This window comes from Nerophis lumbriciformis, linkage group LG06 (assembly GCF_033978685.3).
Source record: "Nerophis lumbriciformis linkage group LG06, RoL_Nlum_v2.1, whole genome shotgun sequence".
In the NCBI taxonomy this organism is placed as follows: Eukaryota; Metazoa; Chordata; class Actinopteri; order Syngnathiformes; family Syngnathidae; genus Nerophis; species Nerophis lumbriciformis.
Window position 1 is genome coordinate 9,705,951 of NC_084553.2, and position 25,974 is coordinate 9,731,924.

At 37.0% G+C, this 25,974-nt stretch overlaps 1 protein-coding gene across 3 annotated transcripts in view; it reads left to right on the forward strand.

Moving 5' to 3' along the window:
* The window catches only part of ntrk3b (neurotrophic tyrosine kinase, receptor, type 3b), a 656,085-nt gene that overhangs the window by 624,414 nt on the left and 5,697 nt on the right, over nucleotides 1–25,974 (forward strand). For all 3 annotated transcript variants that reach the window (XM_061963693.1, XM_061963694.1, XM_061963695.1), the window contains one exon: nucleotides 9,332–9,490. In XM_061963693.1, the coding sequence (XP_061819677.1) occupies nucleotides 9,332–9,490 (159 nt within the window). The remainder of the gene's footprint in view (nucleotides 1–9,331; nucleotides 9,491–25,974) is intronic.

The window sequence follows — 25,974 nt, forward strand, 5'->3', positions numbered from 1 at the left end:
AAAAAAGGTCCACTGTTGGAGCAATCATTAGAAAATGGAAGAAGCTAAACATGACGGTCAAACTCAATGGGAGTGGAGCCCCATGCAAGATATCACCTCGTGGGGTCTCAATGATGCTAAGAAAGGTGAGGAATCAACCCAGGACTACACGGCAGGACTTGGTCAATGACCTGAAAAGAGCTGGGACCACTGTTTCCATGGTCACTGTTGGTAATACACTAAGACGTCATGGTTTGAAATCATGCATGGCACAGAAGGTTCCCCTGCTTGAACCAGCACATGTTAAGGCCCGTCTTAAGTTTGCCAATGACCATTTGGATGATCCAGAGGAGTCATGGGAGAACGTTTTGTGGACAGATGAGACCAAAATTGACCTTTTTGGTCATAATTCCACTGTGCGTGTTTGGAGGAAGAAGAATGATGCGTAGCATCCCAAGAACACCATCCGTACTGTGAAGCATGGGGGTGGTAGCATCATGCTTTGGGGGTGTTTTTCTGCTCATGGGACAGGACGACTGTACTGTATTAAGGAGAGGATGACTGCAGCCATGTATTGTGAGATTTTGGCCAAAAACCTCCTTCCCTCAGTCAGATCATTGAAGATGAGTCGTGGCTGGATCTTCCAACATGACAATGACCCAAAGCACACAGCCAGGAAAACCAAGAAGTGGCTTCGTAAGAACCATATCAAGGTTCTGGAGTGGCCTAGCCAGTCTCCAGACCTAAATCCAATTGAAAATCTTTGGAGGGAGCTGAAAGTCTGTGTTACTCAGCGACAGCCCAGAAACCTGACTGATCTAGAGAAGATCTGTGTGGAGGAGTGGGCCAAAATCCCTCCTGCAGTCTGTGCAAACCTGGTGAAGAACTACAGGAAACGTTTGACCTCTGTAATTGCAAACAAAGGCTACTCTACCAAATATTAATGTTGGTGTTCAAATACTTATTTTCAGCTGTATCACACAAATAAATTGTTAAAAAATCATAGATTGTGATTTCTGGATTTTTCTTTTTAGGTTATCTCTCATACAGTGGACATGCACCTACCATGAAAATTTCAGACCCCTCCATGATTTCTAAGTGGGAGAACTTGCAAAATAGCAGGGTGTTCAAATACTTATTTTCTTGACTGTATATATATATATACATATCTATGTATGTATATAGGTATATATGTATGTATATATTTATGTATATATGTATGTATATGTTAATATGTATGTATGTATAAATGTATGTGTATATATATATATACGTATATATGTATATATATATATATATATATATATATATATATATATATGTATGTATATATATATATATATATATATATATAGTGTGTATACAAACCCCGTTTCCATATGAGTTGGGAAATTGTGTTAGATGTAAATATAAACGGAATACAATGATTTGCAAATCCTTTTCAACCCATATTCAGTTGAATGCACTACAAAGACAAGATATTTGATGTTCAAACTCATAAACTTAATTTTTTTTTGCAAATAATAATTAACTTAATATTTCATATGGCTGCAACATGTGCCAAAGTAGTTGGGAAAGGGCATGTTCACCACTGTGTTACATGGCCTTTCCTTTTAACAACACTCAGTAAACATTTGGGAACTGAGGAGACACATTTTGTAAGCTTCTCAGGTGGAATTATTTCCCATTCTTGCTTGATGTACAGCTTAAGTTGTTCAACAGTCCGGGGGTCTCCGTTGTGCTATTTTAGGCTTCATAATGCGCCACACATTTTCAATGGGAGACAGGTCTGGACTACAGGCAGGCCAGTCTAGTACCCGCACTCTTTTACTATGAAGCCACGTTGATGTAACACGTGGCTTGGCATTGTCTTGCTGAAATAAGCAGGGGCGTCCATGGTAACGTTGCTTGGATGGCAACATATGTTGCTCCAAAACCTGTATGTACCTTTCAGCATTAATGGCGCCTTCACAGATGTGTAAGTTACCCATGTCTTGGGCACTAATACACCCCCATACCATCACACATGCTGGCTTTTCAACTTTGCGCCTATAACAATTCGGATGGTTCTTTTCCCCTTTGGTCCGGAGGACACGACGTCCACAGTTTCCAAAAACAATTTGAAATGTGGACTCGTCAGACCACAGAGCACTTTTCCACTTTGTATCAGTCCATCTTAGATGAGCTCAGGCCCAGCGAAGCCGACGGAGTTTCTGGGTGTTGTTGATAAACGGTTTTCGCCTTGCATAGGAGAGTTTTAACTTGCACTTACAGATGTAGCGACCAACTGTAGTTACTGACAGTGGGTTTCTGAAGTGTTCCTGAGCCCATGTGGTGATATCCTTTACACACGGATGTCGCTTGTTGATGCAGTACAGCCTGAGGGATCGAAGGTCACGGGCTTAGCTGCTTACGTGCAGTGATTTCTCCAGATTCTCTGAACCCTTTGATGATATTACGGACCGTAGATGGTGAAATCCCTAAATTCCTTGCAATAGCTGGTTGAGAAAGGTTTTTCTTAAACTGTTCAACAATTGGCTCCCGCATTTGTTGACAAAGTGGTGACCCTCGACCCATCCTTGTTTGTGAAAGACTGAGCATTTCATGGAATCTACTTTTATACCCAATCATGGCACCCACCTGTTCCCAATTAGCCTGCACACCTGTGGGATGTTCCAAATAAGTGTTTGATGAGCATTCCTCAACTTTATCAGTATTTATTGCCACCTTTCCCAACTTCTTTGTCACGTGTTGCTGGCATCAAATTCTAAAGTTAATGATTATTTGCAAAAATGTTTATCAGTTTGAACATCAAATATGTTGTCTTTCTAGCATATTCAACTGAATATGGGTTGAAAATAATTTGCAAATCATTGTATTCCGTATTCAAACACAATTTCCCAACTCATATGGAATCGGGGTTTGTATATATATATATAAATATATATATATACATATACACACACATAGTCTGTGTGGCTATTCATCCATCCATATATTGTTTGTGCGTGTGTGTATATATATATATATATATGTATATATATATATATATATATATATATATATACTAGACTGTAAATATCGTGTTGTTTGGACTAAAAATACCGAGCAATCAGTACTAAATCAAAAGTATAAAACAGCCATGACAGATAAAAAGCACCTGCAGGACCTTTGAAGGCCAACCAGCTAACGTTTACTGGCAGGGACACAAATCATTTGGTTCATGAATGCTTTATTTGCGTGTTCTTTCCTTTTTACTACACAGTGGAGGCACACTCACGTCACGCATGGAGAGCAACAACATTTCAGCAGACCGACTTGTGTGTCCGTGACCCCACCCTTTGTGTATCGCTAAAAGCCTTCGACGTAATCTTGCGAGCTCGGATTGCAAAATGACCGAAGAAAGCAGACGCAACAAAATATCGAAGTCAGGACCCGGATTGATTTTAATCTTTTCTACGCAACCTACAATTCTCGTCCATGCTTAGGGACGGCTATCACTCACATTTGAATCGATGCGGTACTTTTGTGTGTTAATTGTTTGAAAATAACATGTTATTTTTTATGTAACATTTAAAGTTGAGCTTATTATGATAACTGTGCTGTCTAGTTATTATATCTTCTTTCCTATACCATTTGAGTCTCATTTGCAATGCAGTCGCACTTCCTCGACATTAAATGGCAGTACTATCTATCTATTCTACAAACCCTGTTTCCATATGAGTTGGGAAATTGTGTTAGATGTAAATATAAATGGAATACAATGATATGCAAATCCTTTTCAACCCATATTCAATTGAATTCACTACAAAGACGAGATATTTGATGTTCAAACTCATAAACTTTATTTATTTTTTTTGCAAATAATAATTAACATTTCATGGCTGCAACACGTGCCAAAGTAGCCACTGTTACATCATATTTTCTTTTAACAACACTCAATAAACGACTGGGAACTGAGGAAACTAATTGTTGAAGCTTTGAAAGTGGAATTCTTTCCCATTCTTGTTTTATGTTGAGCTTCAGTCGTTCAACAGTCCGGGGTCTCCGCTGTCGTATTTTACGCTTCATAATGCGCCACACATTTTCGATGGGAGACAGGTCTGGACTGCAGGCGGGCCAGGAAAGTACCCGCATTCTTTTTTTACGAAGCCACGCTGTTGTAACACGTGCTGAATGTGGCTTGGCATTGTCTTGCTGAAAAAGACGGCGCTTAGATGGCAGCATATGTTGTTCCAAAACCTGTATGTACCTTTCAGCATTAATGGTGCCTTCACAGATGTGTAAGTTACCCATGCCTTGGGCACTAATACACCCCTATACCATCACAGATGCTGGCTTTTGAACTTAGCGTTGATAACAGTCTGGATGGTTCGCTTCCCCTTTGGTCCGGATGACACAATGTCGAATATTTCCAAAAACAATTTGAAATGTGGACTCGTCAGACCACAGAACACTTTTCTACTTTACATGAGTCCATCTTAGATGATCTCGGGCCCAGAGAAGCCGGCGGCGTTTCTGGATGTTGTCATACCTGCCAACTACTCCGGTTTTCCCGTAATTCGTACGGTTTTCATCAACCTATTCCGGGTTACGGTTGCAGTGATAAAAAATACGGTTTTTCATTAATTTAAAAAAAAAAAAGGGTGAAAACTACGCGAATTGCACCTTGTGCAGACAAGATTTTTCGATCGGACACGGAGGAATTAGCGATGTAACAGACCACGTTGGGACAAAAAAACACAAGTCTAATGCCGTTGCTAGCGATACAAGTGGAAAACTTTCAACGTTTTTCGTCGCCCAAACAGATTCTTTGGATGTGATAAATGCCGAAGTTTTATTTACGGAGGCAATAATTGAGCATGGACTTCCAATCGCACTGGCTGATCACATGGGACAGTTAAATGTTTGTAATGCAACCTTTAAAAATCATTACGCGGTGATCGCGGTCCCAAAAATAAACTTTTCTTGCATGATAATGTCCAGAAAAATTCGCTTTATATTACTATAGAGTCCTTTTAACGAATGAGTTTGATGGTTTATCACAAACCTTAAATGAAAGAAGTCCTTTGTTCTCCTGCACCATGCGCTTTGGCCTTGCTTCGTGTTTGGTGCGCAATCCTGTCGGCTGTATTTCACAGCACGACATACTGTTAAAAGTGTTTATACTATTTATGCTTTCCAAGTCCAAGTCCAAGTCCAAGTTGAAGAAATCTTGTTAAATGTTGACAGCATAACTACCAAAATACAGAAGTATGTCCTTAATATTTTTGCAGTGCTATTTCTGTTGAAAAGTTCAAATGATTACATTAGAGATGTGATGTGCCACTTTTCAAGTGTCTAATGGCTTAAATTAATTTTCATTAATTTTTCATATTTTGAATTCTTTTGAAAGGCTTACAAAAAAACTACATTTGAATTGTAATTCCATGCTATTGACAGGACTATTAATTTTAATGAAGTTAGCTTACCATGTTTACAGTATGATAATTGTGATAGAAGTGTGAATTTTAGGCACAGAATATTTTTTACAATTGAACAAGGCAGTAGATTATACAAGCTTGGACAGAAAGTTAATAATGACACCAATTTTTTTCTTTATGGAATTGTTTAGTACTGTTTTACCATTTGTTTACTGTAAAAAGTGTTTATACTGTTTATACTTTCAATTAACAAATTGAAGTCTTGTGAAAGGTTGACAGGATAACTGGCATTAACTGTCAAAATAATTTCAAACTATTGAAGTTAGCTTACAGAATAAACATGCCAATCAACCCATATGATTTTTGCTGTAATATTTTTGTTTTGAAAAGTCACTGTGACTGATAGAAAAGTGATGGTTTTAGCAACATTTTAACCTGTCTGAATGCTAATAATCATTTTGCGTCGGGGGGCGAAGCCCTGAACCCTCCACCAGGACTTTGTCCTGGACCTACCGGGGCCTGCGGCCCTTGGACCCTGGCTACTAGGTTTTTCTGATTTCAAAAGTTGGCAGGTATGTGTTGTTGATAAATGGCTTTCGCTTTGCATAGTAGAGCTTTAACTTGCACTTACAGATGTAGCGACAAACTGTATTTAGTGACAGTGGTTTTCTGAAGTGTTCCTGAGCCCATGTGGTGATATCCTTTAGAGATTGATGTCGGTTTTTGATACAGTGCCGTCTGAGGGATCGAACGTCACGGTCATTCAATGTACCGAACCGAAATGTTTGTGTACCGTTACACCCCTAGTATTTGCAGTGTAGGAAAAAAGTAGCAGCTTACAGTCTGAAATGTACAGTAATCAGTGCCTTTCAGAGAACCAAATCCCTTTACATGCCACAATCATTTGAAGAGTAAACACAACATCCTACAAGGAAGTGTTCAAGAGAGCAAGGTGGTGAATCAGCATGTATCAGCAACGAGGCCTCGTGTTATTTATATGATCTATCAATAGTGTAATCACGCCCCCTCATCAATATTGTCTCAGCATGTTCGGCTGAAACTGGCAATACTTGGGACGCTCTTTCCCACATCTGTCCTGTCCAGCCGCCATGATTACAGCGAGAGAGAGAGAGAGAGAGAGGAGGGGTGGGGAGGGGGAATAGATTTTGAAAACCACAGCCTGCAAATGGAAGCTGAGAGGCGAGATGATGAATGCATGATTGTTTGATCGATTAATATTCAGCCCCGGGGGATTTACGGCGTCGGGGACTTCATTTCATGTTCGGCTGCTTTTGAAGCCATTAAAGGGATCACAGCGAGCACATCCTTTGCCTTCCGTGGCTGCAGCAGCCCACACGGATGTACACACTGTATACACTGCACATACTGTACACACTGTACTCACTGTACACGTGTAGCTTTATCCCCTTCCTTACTCGCATGCTGAGCTTATGCCGAAGGTTCTTGCTTCTATTAAGAACAAAGGTTTACTTTTAACACCCCGAAGCGGGATTTTCAACACAATTGCTTTAGGGGACGCGTTTTCACAAAGATTAGTACGTGGGGGGCACTTCCCTCATCCTATTATTCTTGCTTATACGTATTTTTACATCCACAAAGGCCTGATATACTCCGAAATAACGTAGGAAAACACTCGAAGATCCTCTATGTGACACGAGCAATCTGCTCTTTTAGAGACCTACTGTAAAACCACTAGTCAAAGATCCTCTATGTGACGGGAGCACTCTGCCATTTTAGAAACCTACTGTAAAACCACTAGTCAAAGATCCTTTATGTGGCAGGAGGACTCTGCCATTTTAAAAAACAAACTGCAAAAACACTAGTCAGAGATCATCTATGTGACAGGAGCACTCTGCTATTTTTTAAACTTACTACAAAAACACTAGTCAAAGATCATCTATGTGACACGAGCAATCTGCTCTTTTAGAGACCTACTGTAAAACCACTAGTCAAAGATCCTCTATGTGACGGGAACACACTCTGCCATTTTAGAAACCTACTGTAAAACCACTAGTCAAATATCCTCTATGTAACAGGAGGACTCTGCCATTTAAAATACAAACTGCAAAAACACTAGTCAAAGATCCTCTATGTGACAGGAGCACTCTGCTATTTTCGAGACCGACTGCAAAACACTCGTCAAAGATCCTCGATGTGACAGGAGCACTCTGCCATTTTTTTAAACTAACTACAAAAACACGAGTCAAAGATCATCTATGTGACAGGAGCAATCTGCTCTTTTACAGACATACTGCAAAAACACTAGTCAAAGATCCTCTATGTGACAGGAGCACTCTGCTATTTTTTAAACTTACTACAAAAACACTAGTCAAAGATCATCTATGTGACACGAGCACTCTGCTCTTTTAGAGACCTTCTGTAAAACCACTAGTCAAAGATCCTCTATGTGACGGGAACACACTCTGCCATTTTAGAAACCTACTGTAAAACCACTAGTCAAATATCCTCTATGTAACAGGAGGACTCTGCCATTTAAAAAACAAACTGCAAAAACACTAGTCAAAGATCCTCTATGTGACAGCAGCACTCTGCTATTTTCGAGACCGACTGCAAAAACACTCGTCAAAGATCCTCGATGTGACAGGAGCACTCTGCCATTTTTTTAAACTTACTACAAAAACACGAGTCAAAGATCATCTATGTGACACGAGCAATCTGCTCTTTTAGAGACCTACTGTAAAACCACTAGTCAAAGATCCTCTATGTGACAGGAGCACTCTGCCATTTTAGAAACCTACTGTAAAACCACTAGTCAAAGATCCTCTATGTGGCAGGAGGACTCTGCCATTTTAAAAAACAAACTGCAAAAACACTAGTCAAAGATCCTCTATGTGACAGGAGCACTCTGCTATTTTAGAGACCGACTGCCAAAACACTCGTCAAAGATCCTCGATGTGACAGGAGCACTCTGCCATTTTTTTAAACTTACTACAAAAACACGAGTCAAAGATCATCTATGTGACGGGAGCAATCAGATCTTTTACAGAGATACCGCAAAAAACACTAGTCAAAGATCCTCTATGTGATAGGAGCACTCTGCGATTTTAGAAACCTACTGTAAATCCACTAGTCAAAGATCCTCTATGTGACAGGAGCACTCTGGCATTTTAGAAACCTACTTCAAAAACACTCGTCAAAGATCCTCTTATGTGACAGGAGCACACTGCCATTTGTATATATGTATATACATAAATATATGTATGTATATATATATATATATATATATATATATATATATATATATATATATACATGTATTTATATATATATACACGTGTATATATATACACACATATATATATATATATACATGTATTTATATATATATATATATATATGTATACATGTATTTATATATATACATGTACAGTATATATATATATATATATATACACACACACACATATATATATATATATATATGTATATATATATATATATATATATATATATACATGTATTTATATATATGCACACATATATATATATATATATATATATATATATATATATATATATATATATATATATATATAAAATGTATTTACATAGATATGAAAATAAACATAATTTAAAGGTGTGCATTCACAAAAACAGAAGATTAATAAATAGTTTTTCTCTCCAAACTGATGGGACTTCATGTGTTATTGTGAAGGCTTCTCTTCCGTGAGGAACAAAAGTGCAATATTTTGAGCCGAAGGAGGTGCAGAGAATTCCTTGACCTTGTTTTTGTTATGCTTGAGTATGGACACCCGGCGGGCGGCGAGGCAGACACTGAAATGTAAAACCAGCGAGGACACTTGATGCCCCGCTGCCTGGGTGTTGTGTTGATGATGAATATTCTCTTGAGTGTGTGTGTTAAACCCTCCTCTTCTTCTTCTCTTCAGGTGGGAGGACACACCATGCTACCGATCCGCTGGATGCCCCCCGAGAGCATCGTGTACAGGAAGTTCTCCACGGAAAGCGACGTCTGGAGCTTCGGAGTCATCTTGTGGGAGATCTTTACCTACGGGAAGCAGCCCTGGTTTCAGCTGGGCAACAACGAGGTGAAAAACTCAAGAAAGTACCGTATTTTCCCCAACTGTAGGGCGCAGGGTTCAAAGCGTAGGGCGGGGGGAAAGTAGCGGCTTGTAGTCCAAATTTTACAGCACATGTTCTGCACTGAAAACAATGTCGGGGGATTTTACGTAAAAAAAAAAAAGGCAAATAAGTCGCCAGAATTTTACTGTAAAAAATAAAAGTGGTACAGTTGCTAAATTTACAGTAATGCACTGTAAAAACAACAACCATTTATTTTACAATAGCAACTGGCAGATCATTGCCAGGATTTAACTATGACAGTAAAAGTGTTGCTGCGTTCCAATTTACAGTGAGGCACTGTAGAAGCGACCGTAGATTTTACGGTGGAAAAACTTACAGGTAAATCGCCAGAATTTTACTGTAAAAATAAAGGTCGTACGTTTTTTCAATTTACAGGAATGCACTGTAAAAACAACCATTGATTTTACGGAGAGGAAAAAACTACAATACACTTTAAAAACCACAGCCGTAGATTTAACTGTTAAAAAAAACAGCAGCTTAATCACCAGAATTTTACTGTAAAAATGACAATAGTACTGTTTTTCCATTTACAGTAATGCACAGTAAAAATAACTGTAGATTTTACTGTAAAAAAAAAACAAAAAAAACGGGTAGGTAATTTACCAGAATGTTACTGTAAATATTACAGTAGTACCATTTTTCAATTTACAGTAAAAACAAACAAATTTTACGTAAAAAAAAAATATGGAAGGTGAATTGCCAGAATTTTTCTGTAAATATAACAGTGGTACCGTTTTTCACAGTAAAAAAAAAAAAAAGACAGATTTTACGGTAATAAAAAAGAAAAAGAAAATGGCAGGTCAATCGCCAGAATTTTGTAGTAAAATTAAAAGCGGTAGCGTCTTTCCATGTACAGTAACGCACTGTAAAACAACAACCATATTTTTAACAGTAAAAAAAAAAGGCAAATCAGTCACAAGTATTTTACTGTGAAAATAAAATGGGCAAATCAATCACCTGAATGTTACTGTAAACATGACAATAGTATTGTTTTTCCATTTACAGTAACGCACTGTAAAACAGTAAATGTAGATTTAACAGTAAAAAAAATTGGCAAAGCAGTCATAAGTATTTTGCTGTAAAAAAGACAATAGTACTGTTTTCCATTTACAGTAACGCACTGTAAAACAGCAAATGTAGATTTAACAGTAAAAAAAAATTGGCAAAGCAGTCATAAGTATTTTGCTGTAAAAATGACAATAGTACCTTTTTTCCATTTACAGTAATGCACAGTAAAAAGAACTGTAGATTTTACTGTAAAAAAAAAAAAAGGTATGTAATTTACCAGAATGTTACTGTAAATATAGTAGTAGCATTTTTCAATTTACAGTAAAAACAAACAAACACATTTTATGTAAAAAAAAAAATATGGCAGGTGTAGATGGAAGGTGAATCGCCAGAATTTTTGTAGTAAAATTAAAAGCGGTACCGGTTTTTCCATTTACAGTAACGCACTGTAAAACAACAACCATAGATTTAACATTAAAAAAATGGTAAATAAGTCACACGTATTTTACTGTGAAAATAAAATGGGCAAATCAATCACTTTAATGTTACTGTAAACATGACAATAGTATTGTTTTTCCATTTACAGTAACGCACTGTAAAACAGTAAATGTAGATTTAACAGTAAAAAAAATTGGCAAAGCAGTCATAAGTATTTTACTGTAAAAATTACAATAGTACTGTTTTCCATTTACAGTAATGCACAGAAAAAAACGGGTAGGTAATTTACCAGAATTTTACTGTAAATATTACAGTAGAACCATTTTTCAATTTACAGTAAAAACAAACAAATTTTACGTTAAAAAAAAATATGGAAGGTGAATCGCCAGAATTTTTCTGTAAATATAACAGTGGTACCGTTTTTCACAGTAAAAAAAAAATGACAGATTTTACGGTAATAAAAAAAAAAAGAAAATGGCAGGTCAATCGCCAGAATTTTGTAGTAAAATTAAAAGCGGTAGCATCTTTCCATTTACAGTAACGCACTGTAAAACAACAACCATATTTTTAACAGTAAAAAAAAAAAAGGCAAATCAGTCACAAGTATTTTACTGTGAAAATAAAATGACAATAGTATTGTTTTTCCATTTACAGTAACGCACTGTAAAACAGTAAATGTAGATTTAACAGTAAAAAAAAAAATTGGCAAAGCAGTCATACGTTTTTTGCTGTAAAAATGACAATAGTACTGTTTTCCATTTACAGTAACGCACTGTAAAACAGCAAATGTAGATTCAACAGTAAAAAAATTGGCAAAGCAGTGGGAGAGTGGCCGTGCGCGACCCGAGGGTCCCTGGTTCAATCCCCACCTAGTACCAACCTCGTCATGTCCGTTGTGTCCTGAGCAAGACACTTCACCCTTGCTCCTGATGGGTGCTGGTTAGCGCCTTGCATGGCAGCTCCCTCCATCAGTGTGTGAATGTGTGTGTGAATGGGTAAATGTGGAAGTAGTGTCAAAGCGCTTTGAGTACCTTGAAGGTAGAAAAGCGCTATACAAGTACAACCCATTTATCATTTATTTATTTATTTTCCTGTAAAAATGACCATTGTACTGTTTTTCCATTTACAGTAATGCACAGTAAAAAGAACTGTATATTTTAGTGTAAAAAAAAAAAACAGGTAGGTAATTTACCAGAATGTTACTGTAAATATTACAGTAGTACCATTTTTCAATTTACAGTAAAAACAAACAAACACATTTTATGTAAAAAAAAAAAAAATATGGCAGGTGTAGATGGAAGGTGAATCGCCAGAATTTTTGTAGTAAAATTAAAAGCGGTACCGGTTTTTCCATTTACAGTAACGCACTGTAAAACAACAACCATAGATAGATTTAACAGTAAAAAAAAAGAAGGCAAATCAGTCACACGTATTTTACTGTGAAAATAAAATGGGCAAATCAATCACTTTAATGTTACTGTAAACATGACAATAGTATTGTTTTTCCATTTACAGTAACGCACTGTAAAACAGCAAATGTAGATTTAACAGTAAAAAAAATTGGCAAAGCAGTCATAAGTATTTTACTGTAAAAATTACAATAGTACTGTTTTCCATTTACAGTAATGCACAGAAAAAAACGGGTAGGTAATTTACCAGAATTTTACTGTAAATATTATAGTAGTACCATTTTTCAATTTTACGTTAAAAAAAAATAAAATATGGCAGGTATAGATGGAAGGTGAATTGCCAGAATTTTACTGTAAATATAACAGTGGTACCGTTTTTCAGTTTACAGTAATGCACCTTAAAAAAAAAAAGACATACATTTTACGGTAATAAAAAAGAGAAGAAAATGGCAGGTCAATCGCCAGAATTCCATCCATCCATTTTCTACCGCTTATTCCCTTTGGGGTCGCGGGGGGCGCTGGAGCCTATCTCAGCTACAATCGGGCGGAAGGCGTCGTACACCCTGGACAAGTCGCCACCTCATTGCCAGAATTTTGTAGTAATATTAAAAGCGGTACCGTTTTTTCCATTTACAGTAACACACTGTAAAACAACAACCATAGATTTAACATAAAGAAAATGGCAAATCAGTCACAAGGTAGAGATGTCCGATATCGGACTGCCGATATCATCGGCCGATAAATGCTTTAAAATGTAATATCGGAAATTATCGGTACCGGTTTCAAAAAGTAAAATGTATGACTTTTTAAAACGCCGCTGTGTACACGGACGTAGGGAGAAGTACAGAGCGCCAATAAACCTTAAAGGCACTGCCTTTGCGTGCCGGCCCAATCACATAATATCTACGGCTTTTCACACACACAAGTGAATGCAAGGCGCATACTTGATCAACAGCCATACAGGTCACACTGAGGGTGGCCGTATAAACAACTTTAACACTGTTACAAATATGCGCCACACTGTGAACCCACACCAAACAAGAATGACAAACACATTTCGGGAGAACATCCGCACCGTAACACAACAGAACAAATACCCAGAACCCCTTGCAGCACTAACTCTTCCGGGACGCTACAATATACACCCCCCGCTACCTCCTACCCCTAAAACCCCGCCCACCTCAACCTTCTCATGCTCTCTCAGGCAGAGCATGTCCCAAATTCCAAGCTGCTGTTTTGAGGCATGTTAAAAAAAAAATAATGCACTTTGTGACTTCAATAATAAATATGGCAGTGCCATGTTGACACTTTTTTTCCATAACTTGAGTTGATTTATTTTGGAAAACCTTGTTACATTGTTTAATGCATCCAGCGGGGCATTACAACAAAATTAGGCATAATAATGTGTTAATTCCACGACTGTATATATCGGTATCGGTTGATATCGGAATCGGTAATTAAGAGTTGGACAATATCGGAATATCGGATATCGGCAAAAAAGCCATTATCGGTGAAAATAAAATGGGCAAATCAATCACCTGAATGTTACTGTAAGCATGACAATAGTATTGTTTTTCCATTTACAGTAACGCACTGTAGAACAGCAAATGTAGATTTAACAGTAAAAAACTATTAAATCTACTGCAGAGCAGTCATAAGTATATTGCTGTAAAAATAAAAATGGCACCTATTTATAAATGGTTAATTAATTTTTTTAATTTGGTGTAGAAAGCACAACAAATGACTTTTATTGAATGTTATCAACAGTGTGTTGAAGGATTGACATGAGATGTTGCAGAAGTACCAGAAATAATACATAATCATTTCAATAAATACATATTATTAGGAATATTTAAGTTAAGATGTGTTCTTAAAAAAAACATCCCATAGGAATGTTATTTCATTAAAGTGCCACACCTCTAAAAAGTCCTTTATCACCTGCCATAGGAGGTGTCATCCAATCAGCAGCTTGCACCTGTTTGCCTCCTTGTGACCACAATTCACTCAAACATTTAAAAGTGTGTGTGTGTGTGTGTGTGTGTGTGTGTGTGTGTGTGTGTGTGTGTGTGTGTGTGTGTGTGTGTGTGTGTGTGTGTGTGTGTGTGTGTGTGTGTGTGTGTGTGTGTGCGCGTGTGTTAAAGCTTTTAAATGTGACGGGAAGTCACAGATCTTGTGATCCTGACATCACGTTCTGACACGTCTGCCGTTGCCATGACTACCAGTCGGAGGAGGGAAAGTGTTCTTCCACGGCCGTTATTTCATAAAACTGGTTTCAAACCCACTTTGTTCCACTTTTTTTTTTTCATGTGGGGAAACAAAAAATCTGTTCCAGGGTCAAACTGTGTCCTTCGTGCCACATTTATCAATAAAGAGGAATTTTTAATAATTTTTTTTTAGAAAGGTGGTAATACAGCATCGATCACAAAAGAAAACCCACTTGGAAAGTAGCCTTCGACCAAAAGACAAATGCAATATAAGTAGAGATGTCCGATAATGGCTTTTTGCCGATATGCCGATATTGTCCAACTCTTTAATTACCGATACCGATACCAACCAATATATACAGTCGTGGAATTATTAACACATTATTATGTAACTTCTAACATGTTAACGTTAGCATGCTAAAGTGTTGAACCAGTTTTTCAGCTGAATACTCCCATTGATATATAACTTGGTAGCCAACACAGGCTAACTGTTAGCATGCAAAATGTTTTAGATATTTTTTTTTAGCTAAACAAATAAAGAGTCATAAAACTTTGTACGTGACATATGCTAACTTCTAACATGTTAACGTTAGCATGCTAAAGTGTTGAACCAGTTTTTCAGCTGAATACTCCCATAGCCATATAACTTGGTAGCCAACACAGGCTAACTGTTAGCATGCAAAAATTTTTAGATATTTTTTTTCAGCTGAACAAATAAGAGTCACATTAGTACGTGACATATGCTAACTTCTAACATGTTAACGTTAGCATGCTAAAGTGTTGAACCAGTTTTTCAGCTGAATACTCCCATAGATATATAACTTGGTAGCCAACACAGGCTAACTGTTAGCATGCAAAATGTTTTAGATATTTTTTTTCAGCTGAACAAATAAGAGTCACATTAGTACGTGACATATGCTAACTTCTAACATGTTAACGTTAGCATGCTAAAGTGTTGAACCAGTTTTTCAGCTGAATACTCCCATAGATATATAACTTGGTAGCCAACACAGGCTAACTGTTAGCATGCAAACATTTTTAGATATTTTTTTTCAGCTGAACAAATAAGAGTCACATTAGTACGTGACATATGCTAACTTCTAACATGTTAACGTTAGCATGCTAAAGTGTTGAACCAGTTTTTCAGCTGAATACTCCCATAGATATATAACTTGATTTAATTAAGAAATAAAAATAAAAAATAAAAAAAATACTGATAATAAAAAAAACCCGATACCGATAATTTCCGATATGACATTTTAACGCATTTATCAGCCGATAATTTCGCAGGCTAACTGTTAGCATGGAAAAAATTTTCGATATTTTTTTTCAGCTGAACAAATAAGAGTCACATTAGTACGTGACATATGCTAACTTCTAACATGTTAACGTTAGCATGCTAAAGTGTTGAACCAGTTTTTCAGCTGAATACTCCCATAGATATATAACTTGGTAGCCAACACAGGCTAACTGTTAGCATGCAAAAAATTTTAGATATTTTTTTTCAGCTGAACAAATAAGAGTCACATTAGTACGTGACATATGCTAACTTCTAACATGTTAACGTTAGCATGCTAAAGTGTTGAACCAGTTTTTCAGCTGAATACTCCCATAGATATATAACTTGGTAGCCAACACAGGCTAACTGTTAGCATGCAAAAAATTTTAGATTTTTTTTTTCAGCTGAACAAATAAGAGTCACATTAGTACGTGACATATGCTAACTTCTAACATGTTAACGTTAGCATGCTAAAGTGTTGAACCAGTGTTTCAGCTGAATGCTCCCATAGATATATAACTTGGTAGCCAACACAGGCTAACTGTTAGCATGCAAAAAAAATTTGATATTTTTTTTCAGCTGAACAAATAAGAGTCACATTAGTACGTGACATATGCTAACTTCTAACATGTTAACGTTAGCATGCTAAAGTGTTGAACCAGTTTTTCAGCTGAATACTCCCATAGATATATAACTTTGTAGCCAACACAGGCTAACTGTTAGCATGCAAAAATTTTTAGATATTTTTTTTCAGCTGAACAAATAAGAGTCACATTAGTACGTGACATATGCTAACTTCTAACATGTTAACGTTAGCATGCTAAAGTGTTGAACCAGTTTTTCAGCTGAATACTCCCATAGATATATAACTTGGTAGCCAACACAGGCTAACTGTTAGCATGCAAACATTTTTAGATATTTTTTTTCAGCTGAATAAATAAGAGTCACATTAGTACGTGACATATGCTAACTTCTAACATGTTAACATTAGCATGCTAAAGTGTTGAACCAGTTTTTCAGCTGAATACTCCCATAGATATATAACTTGGTAGCCAACACAGGCTAACTGTTAGCATGCAAACATTTTTAGATATTTTTTTTCAGCTGAACAAATAAGAGTCACATTAGTACTTGACATGTGCTAACTTCTAACATGTTAACGTTAGCATGCTAAAGTGTTGAACCAGTTTTTCAGCTGAATACTCCCATAGATATATAACTTGGTAGCCAACACAGGCTAACTGTTAGCATGCAAACAATTTTAGATATTTTTTTTCAGCTGAACAAATAAGAGTCACATTAGTACGTGACATATGCTAACTTCTAACATGTTAACGTTAGCATGCTAAAGTGTTGAACCAGTTTTTCAGCTGAATGCTCCCATAGATATATAAATTGGTAGCCAACACAGGCTAACTGTTAGCATGCAAAAAAAATTTGATATTTTTTTTCAGCTGAACAAATAAGAGTCACATTAGTACGTGACATATGCTAACTTCTAACATGTTAACGTTAGCATGCTAAAGTGTTGAACCAGTTTTTCAGCTGAATACTCCCATAGATATATAACTTGGTAGCCAACACAGGCTAACTGTTAGCATGTAACATTTTTTAGATATTTTTTTTCAGCTGAACAAATAAGAGTCACATTAGTACGTAACATATGCTAACTTCTAACATGTTAACGTTAGCATGCTAAAGTGTTGAACCAGTTTTTCAGCTGAATACTCCCATTGATATATAACTTGGTAGCCAACACAGGCTAACTGTTAGCATGCAAAATGTTTTAGATATTTTTTTTTAGCTAAACAAATAAAGAGTCATAAAACTTTGTACGTGACATATGCTAACTTCTAACATGTTAACGTTAGCATGCTAAAGTGTTGAACCAGTTTTTCAGCTGAATACTCCCATAGCCATATAACTTGGTAGCCAACACAGGCTAACTGTTAGCATGCAAAAATTTTTAGATATTTTTTTTCAGCTGAACAAATAAGAGTCACATTAGTACGTGACATATGCTAACTTCTAACATGTTAACGTTAGCATGCTAAAGTGTTGAACCAGTTTTTCAGCTGAATACTCCCATAGATATATAACTTGGTAGCCAACACAGGCTAACTGTTAGCATGCAAAATGTTTTAGATATTTTTTTTCAGCTGAACAAATAAGAGTCACATTAGTACGTGACATATGCTAACTTCTAACATGTTAACGTTAGCATGCTAAAGTGTTGAACCAGTTTTTCAGCTGAATACTCCCATAGATATATAACTTGGTAGCCAACACAGGCTAACTGTTAGCATGCAAACATTTTTAGATATTTTTTTTCAGCTGAACAAATAAGAGTCACATTAGTACGTGACATATGCTAACTTCTAACATGTTAACGTTAGCATGCTAAAGTGTTGAACCAGTTTTTCAGCTGAATACTCCCATAGATATATAACTTGATTTAATTAAGAAATAAAAATAAAAAATAAAAAAAATACTGATAATAAAAAAAACCCGATACCGATAATTTCCGATATGACATTTTAACGCATTTATCAGCCGATAATTTCGCAGGCTAACTGTTAGCATGGAAAAAATTTTCGATATTTTTTTTCAGCTGAACAAATAAGAGTCACATTAGTACGTGACATATGCTAACTTCTAACATGTTAACGTTAGCATGCTAAAGTGTTGAACCAGTTTTTCAGCTGAATACTCCCATAGATATATAACTTGGTAGCCAACACAGGCTAACTGTTAGCATGCAAACATTTTTAGATATTTTTTTTCAGCTGAACAAATAAGAGTCACATTAGTACTTGACATGTGCTAACTTCTAACATGTTAACGTTAGCATGCTAAAGTGTTGAACCAGTTTTTCAGCTGAATACTCCCATAGATATATAACTTGGTAGCCAACACAGGCTAACTGTTAGCATGCAAACAATTTTAGATATTTTTTTTCAGCTGAACAAATAAGAGTCACATTAGTACGTGACATATGCTAACTTCTAACATGTTAACGTTAGCATGCTAAAGTGTTGAACCAGTTTTTCAGCTGAATGCTCCCATAGATATATAAATTGGTAGCCAACACAGGCTAACTGTTAGCATGCAAAAAAAATTTGATATTTTTTTTCAGCTGAACAAATAAGAGTCACATTAGTACGTGACATATGCTAACTTCTAACATGTTAACGTTAGCATGCTAAAGTGTTGAACCAGTTTTTCAGCTGAATACTCCCATAGATATATAACTTGGTAGCCAACACAGGCTAACTGTTAGCATGTAACATTTTTTAGATATTTTTTTTCAGCTGAACAAATAAGAGTCACATTAGTACGTAACATATGCTAACTTCTAACATGTTAACGTTAGCATGCTAAAGTGTTGAACCAGTTTTTCAGCTGAATACTCCCATAGACATATAACTTGGTAGCCAACACAGGCTAACTGTTAGCATGCAAAATGTTTTAGATATTTTTTTTTAGCTAAACAAATAGAGTCATAAAACTTTGTAGGTGACATATGCTAACTTCTAACATGTTAACGTTAGCATGCTAAAGTGTTGAACCAGTTTTTCAGCTGAATACTCCCATAGATATATAACTTGGTAGCCAACACAGGCTAACTGTTAGCATGCAAAAATTTTTAGATATTTTTTTTCAGCTGAACAAATAAGAGTCACATTAGTACGTGACATATGCTAACTTCTAACATGTTAACGTTAGCATGCTAAATTGTTGAACCAGTTTTTCAGCTGAATACTCCCATAGATATATAACTTGATTTAATTTAAAAAAAAAATACTGATAATAAAAAAAAACGATACCGATAATTTCCGATATGACATTTTAACGCATTTATCAGCCGATAATTTCGCAGGCTAACTGTTAGCATGCAAAAAATTTTAGATATTTTTTTTCAGCTGAACAAATAAGAGTCACATTAGTATGTGACATATGCTAACTTCTAACATGTTAACGATAGCATGCTAAAGTGTTGAACCAGTTTTTCAGCTGAATACTCCCATAGATGTATAACTTGGTAGCCAACACAGGCTAACTGTTAGCATGCAAAAAAATTTAGATATTTTTTTTCAGCTGAACAAATAAGAGTCACATTAGTACGTGACATATGCTAACTTCTAACATGTTAACGTTAGCATGCTAAAGTGTTGAACCAGTTTTTCAGCTGAATACTCCCATAGATATATAACTTGGTAGCCAACACAGGCTAACTGTTAGCATGCAAAAAATTTTAGATATTTTTTTTCAGCTGAACAAATAAGAGTCACATTAGTACGTGACATATGCTAACTTCTAACATGTTAACGTTAGCATGCTAAAGTGTTGAACCAGTTTTTCAGCTGAATACTCCCATAGATATATAACTTGGTAGCCAACACAGGCTAACTGTTAGCATGCAACATTTTTTAGATATTTTTTTTCAGCTGAACAAATAAGAGTCACATTAGTACGTGACATATGCTAACTTCTAACATGTTAACGTTAGCATGCTAAAGTGTTGAACCAGTTTTTCAGCTGAATACTCCCATAGATATATAACTTGATTTAATAAAAAAATAAAAAAAATACTGATAATAAAAAAAAAACGATACCGATAATTTCCGATATGACATTTTAACGCATTTATCAGCCGATAATTTCGCAGGCTAACTGTTAGCATGGAAAAAATTTTCGATATTTTTTTTCAGTTGAACAAATAAGAGTCACATTAGTACGTGACATATGCTAACTTCTAACATGTTAACGTTAGCATGCTAAAGTGTTGAACCAGTTTTTCAGCTGAATACTCCCATAGATATATAACTTGGTAGCCAACACAGGCTAACTGTTAGCATGCAAAAAATTTTAGATATTTTTTTTCAGCTGAACAAATAAGAGTCACATTAGTACGTGACATATGCTAACTTCTAACATGTTAACGTTAGCATGCTAAAGTGTTGAACCAGTTTTTCAGCTGAATACTCCCATAGATATATAACTTGGTAGCCAACACAGGCTAACTGTTAGCATGCAAAAAAAATTTGATATTTTTTTTCAGCTGAACAAATAAGAGTCACATTAGTACGTGACATATGCTAACTTCTAACATGTTAACGTTAGCATGCTAAAGTGTTGAACCAGTTTTTCAGCTGAATACTCCCATAGATATATAACTTGGTAGCCAACACAGGCTAACTGTTAGCATGCAAAAAAATTTAGATATTTTTTTTCAGCTGAACAAATAAGAGTCACATTAGTACGTGACATATGCTAACTTCTAACATGTAAACGTTAGCATGCTAAAGTGTTGAACCAGTTTTTCAGCTGAATACTCCCATAGATATATAACTTGGTAGCCAACACAGGCTAACTGTTAGCATGCAAAAAAAATGTGATATTTTTTTTCAGCTGAACAAATAAGAGTCACATTAGTATGTGACATATGCTAACTTCTAACATGTTAACGATAGCATGCTAAAGTGTTGAACCAGTTTTTCAGCTGAATACTCCCATAGATATATAACTTGGTAGCCAACACAGGCTAACTGTTAGCATGCAAAAAGTTTTAGATATTTTTTTTCAGCTGAACAAATAAGAGTCACATTAGTACGTGACATATGCTAACTTCTAACATGTTAACGTTAGCATGCTAAAGTGTTGAACCAGTTTTTCAGCTGAATACTCCCATAGATATATAACTTGGTAGCCAACACAGGCTAACTGTTAGCATGCAAAATGTTTTAGATATTTTTTTTTAGCTATACAAATAAAGAGTCATAAAACTTTGTACGTGACATATGCTAACTTCTATCATGTTAACGTTAGCATGCTAAAGTGTTGAACCAGTTTTTCAGCTGAATACTCCCATAGATATATAACTTGGTAGCCAACACAGGCTAACTGTTAGCATGCAAACATTTTTAGATATTTTTTTTCAGCTGAACAAATAAGAGTCACATTAGTACGTGACATATGCTAACTTCTAACATGTTAACGTTAGCATGCTAAAGTGTTGAACCAGTTTTTCAGCTGAATACTCCCATAGATATATAACTTGGTAGCCAACACAGGCTAACTGTTAGCATGCAAACATTTTTAGATATTTTTTTTCAGCTGAACAAATAAGAGTCACATTAGTACGTGACATATGCTAACTTCTAACATGTAAACGTTAGCATGCTAAAGTGTTGAACCAGTTTTTCAGCTGAATACTCCCATAGCCATATAACTTGGTAGCCAACACAGGCTAACTGTTAGCATGCAAAAAATTTTAGATATTTTTTTTCAGCTGAACAAATAAGAGTCACATTAGTACGTGACATATGCTAACTTCTAACATGTTAACGTTAGCGTGCTAAAGTGTTGAACCAGTTTTTCAGCTGAATACTCCCATAGATATATAACTTGGTAGCCAACACAGGCTAACTGTTAGCATGCAACATTTTTTTTATATTTTTTTTCAGCTGAACAAATAAGAGTCACATTAGTACTTGACATGTGCTAACTGTTAACATGTTAATGTTAGCCTGTTAGCATGTTAACATTGATTTGGCCCAACCAAACCACAGATAGTCTTTGTTTTGACAGCTGCAAGCAGGTTCTATGGTTATCAGCACGTTTTCCCCGATTGCTGCCTCTTCGTCCATCGTCCAAAAAGCCAGAATAAAAGCACAAATGTTGTGGCGTTCCAACTTTGAAACTGTTCCAGTTTAGCCATGAATTGAAAAGTCGACAAATAAGACTCTGCTGTTTGTTGTTTATGTAGCGACGTTTGTTGTACCTCCAAAATGGAAGCAAATTAGTCACGCTTTTCTCGGATGCCGTGTAATTTGTGTGTGAAATCAACACTGGTGTGTGTGTGTGTGTGTGTGTGTGTGTGTGTGTGTGTGTGTGTGTGTGTGTGTGTGTGTGTGTGTGTGTGTGTGTGTGTGCGCGAGGGCGTCGACCCTTTCCCCCGCAGCAGCATCAGTGTTAGTAATTACTCTGCATTGGAAGTAAAAAAAAAAGAAAAAAAAAAGCGTTAAATCCTGCTTTAGCCGCAAAATGGAGACAATTAGGACGTTAGGCGAGCGAAAGAGGGAGGAAGGTGTGAAAATAAACGCTGCGAGTGTAAACACACGCTAACGGAGTCACGTTGTCAAAACATCAATTAGTCACGGGACTAATTGGAAGACGGGTCCAACAAAGGAAACGGATCAGTCACACACGCCCACGCTGGATGAGACACGTTTATTTAGGACACACCTCAAATATCAACACACAGAATAATAATGCCAATATAAACAAGTATCAAAGAACTATAGTTGCATGTTACTCACACATACACGGGTGTCCAGTAACAAACGTGCCCGCATCATTCATTACTGCTTAATGTCAAAAAAGGGGAACATTATCACCAGACCTATGTAAGCGTCAATATATACCTTGATGTTGCAGAAAAAAGACCATATATTTTTTTAACCGATTTCCGAACTCTAAATGGGTGAATTTTGGCGAATTAAACACCTTTCTAGATGACGTCACAACGTGGCGTCACATCGGGAAGCAATCCGCCATTTTCTCAAACGCCGAGTTAAATCAGCTCTGTTATTTTCCGTTTTTTTTCGACTGTTTTCCGTACCTTGGAGACATCATGCCTCGTCGGTGTGTTGTCGGAGGGTGTAACAACACCAACAGGGACGGATTCAAGTTGCACCAGTGGCCCAAAGATGCGAAAGTGGCAAGAAATTGGACGTTTGTTCCGCACACTTTACCGACGAAAGCTATGCTACGACAGAGATGGCAAGAATGTGTGGATATCCTGCGACACTCAAAGCAGATGCATTTCCAACGATAAAGTCAAAGAAATCTGCCGCCAGACCCCCATTGAATCTGCCGGAGTGTGTGAGCAATTCAGGGACAAAGGACCTCGGTAGCACGGCAAGCAATGGCGGCAGTTTGTTCCCGCAGACGAGCGAGCTAAACCCCCTATCGACCCTAGCTTCCCTGGCCTGCTGACATCAACTCCAAAACTGGACAGATCAGCTTTCAGGAAAAGAGCGTGGATGAGGGTATGTCTACAGAATATATTAATTGATGAAAACTGGGCTGTCTGCACTCTCAAAGTGCATGTTGTTGCCAAATGTATTTCATATGCTGTAAACCTAGTTCATAGTTGTTAGTTTCCTTTAATGCCAAACAAACACATACCAATCGTTGGTTGGAAGGCGATCGCCGAATTCGTCCTCGCTTTCTCCCGTGTCGCTGGCTGTCGTCTCGTTTTCGTCGGTTTCGCTTGCATACGGTTCAAACCGATATGGCTCAATAGCTTCAGTTTCTTCTTCAATTTCGTTTTCGCTCACTACAACCATCCGTTTCAATACATGCGTAATCTGTTGAATCGCTTAAGCCGCTGAAATCCGAGTCTGAATCCGAGCTAATGTCGCTATACCTTGCTGTTCTAACCACCATGTTTGTTTGTGTTGGCATCACTATGTGACGTCACAGGAAAATGGACGGGTGTATATAACGATGGTTAAAATCAGGCGCTTTGAAGCTTTTTTTAGGGATATTGCGTGATGGGTAAAATTTTGAAAAAAACTTCGAAAAATAAAATAAGCCACTGGGAACTGATTTTTAATGGTTTTAACCATTCTGAAATTGTGATAATGTTCCCCTTTAACTGTTGATCAAACCTTTTTAACATTCCACACTACAAAATAATACAAGTACGTATGATTTCTGCTGATACCGTATCAGATAAATATATCAGTATCGGCCAATACTCAATGCTGTAGTATCAGTATCGTACCAGAAGGGGTGCACTAGAGATGTCCGATAATGGCTTTTATTGCCGATATTCCGATATTGTCCAACTCTTAATTACCGATTCCGATATCAACCGATACCGATATATACAGTCGTGGAATTAACACATTATTATGCCTAATTTTGTTGTGATGCCCCGCTGCCGGGGGGTGTATATTGTAGCGTCCCGAAAGTGTTAGTGCTGCAAGGGCTTCTGGGTATTTGTTCTGTTGTGTTTATGTTGTGTTACGGTGCGGACGTTCTCCCGAAATGTGTTTGTCATTCTTGTTTGGTGTGGGTTCACAGTGTGGCGCATATTTGTAACAGTGTTAAAGTTGTTTATACGGCCACCCTCAGTGTGACCTGTATGGCTGTTGACCAAGTATGCTTGCATTCACTTGTGTGTGTGAAAAGCCGTAGATATTATGTGACTGGGCCGGCACGCAAAAGGCAGTGCCTTTAAGGTTTATTGGCGCTCTGTACTTCTCCCTACGTCCGTGTACACAGCGGCGTTTTAAAAAGTCATAAAATTTACTTTTTTAAACCGATACAGAAAATTTCCGAGCCGATACCGATAATTTCCGATATTACATTTTAAATCATTCATCGGTGGATAATATCGCTAGCCTGATATTATCGGACATCTCTAGGGTACACCACTACCCGGAAGTAGACTGTTGGGTTTTTTTCCCCCAAAATGTGCAAAAAACAAAAAAAAAATATTGGTGCTTGTTGTCGCTAACAATGGGTTATTAACTAGGTGCTTGTTGTCGCTAACAAGTTGTCGCCAACAAGGTGACGCTAACAAGGGGTCACTAACTTGGTGCTTGTTGACGCTAACAATGGGTTATTAACTAGGTGCTTGTTGTCGGTAACAAGGGGTCACTAACTAGGTGCTTGTTGTCGCTAACAAGGTGTGTGTGGTTGCTAATAAGGCGTTGCTAACCAAGTATCGTGAACTAGATGCATTGTGTCACTAACAAGGTGACACAAACAAGTTGTCGCCAACAAGGTGACGCTAACAAGTGGTCACTAAACAGGTGCTTGTTGTCGTTAAAAAGTGTCGCTAACAAGGTGACGCTAACCAGGGTTTCACTAAATAGGTGATTGTTGTCGCTAGCATGATTGTTGTCGCTAGCACGCTAACAAGGTGTCGCAAACAAGTTGTCGCCAACAAGGTGGCGCTACCAAGGGGTCACTAACTAGGTTCTTGTTGTCGCGAACAAGGTGTCGCAAACAAGTTGTCCCCAACAAGGTGATGCTACCAAGGGGTCACTAACTAGGTGCTTGTTGTCGCTAAC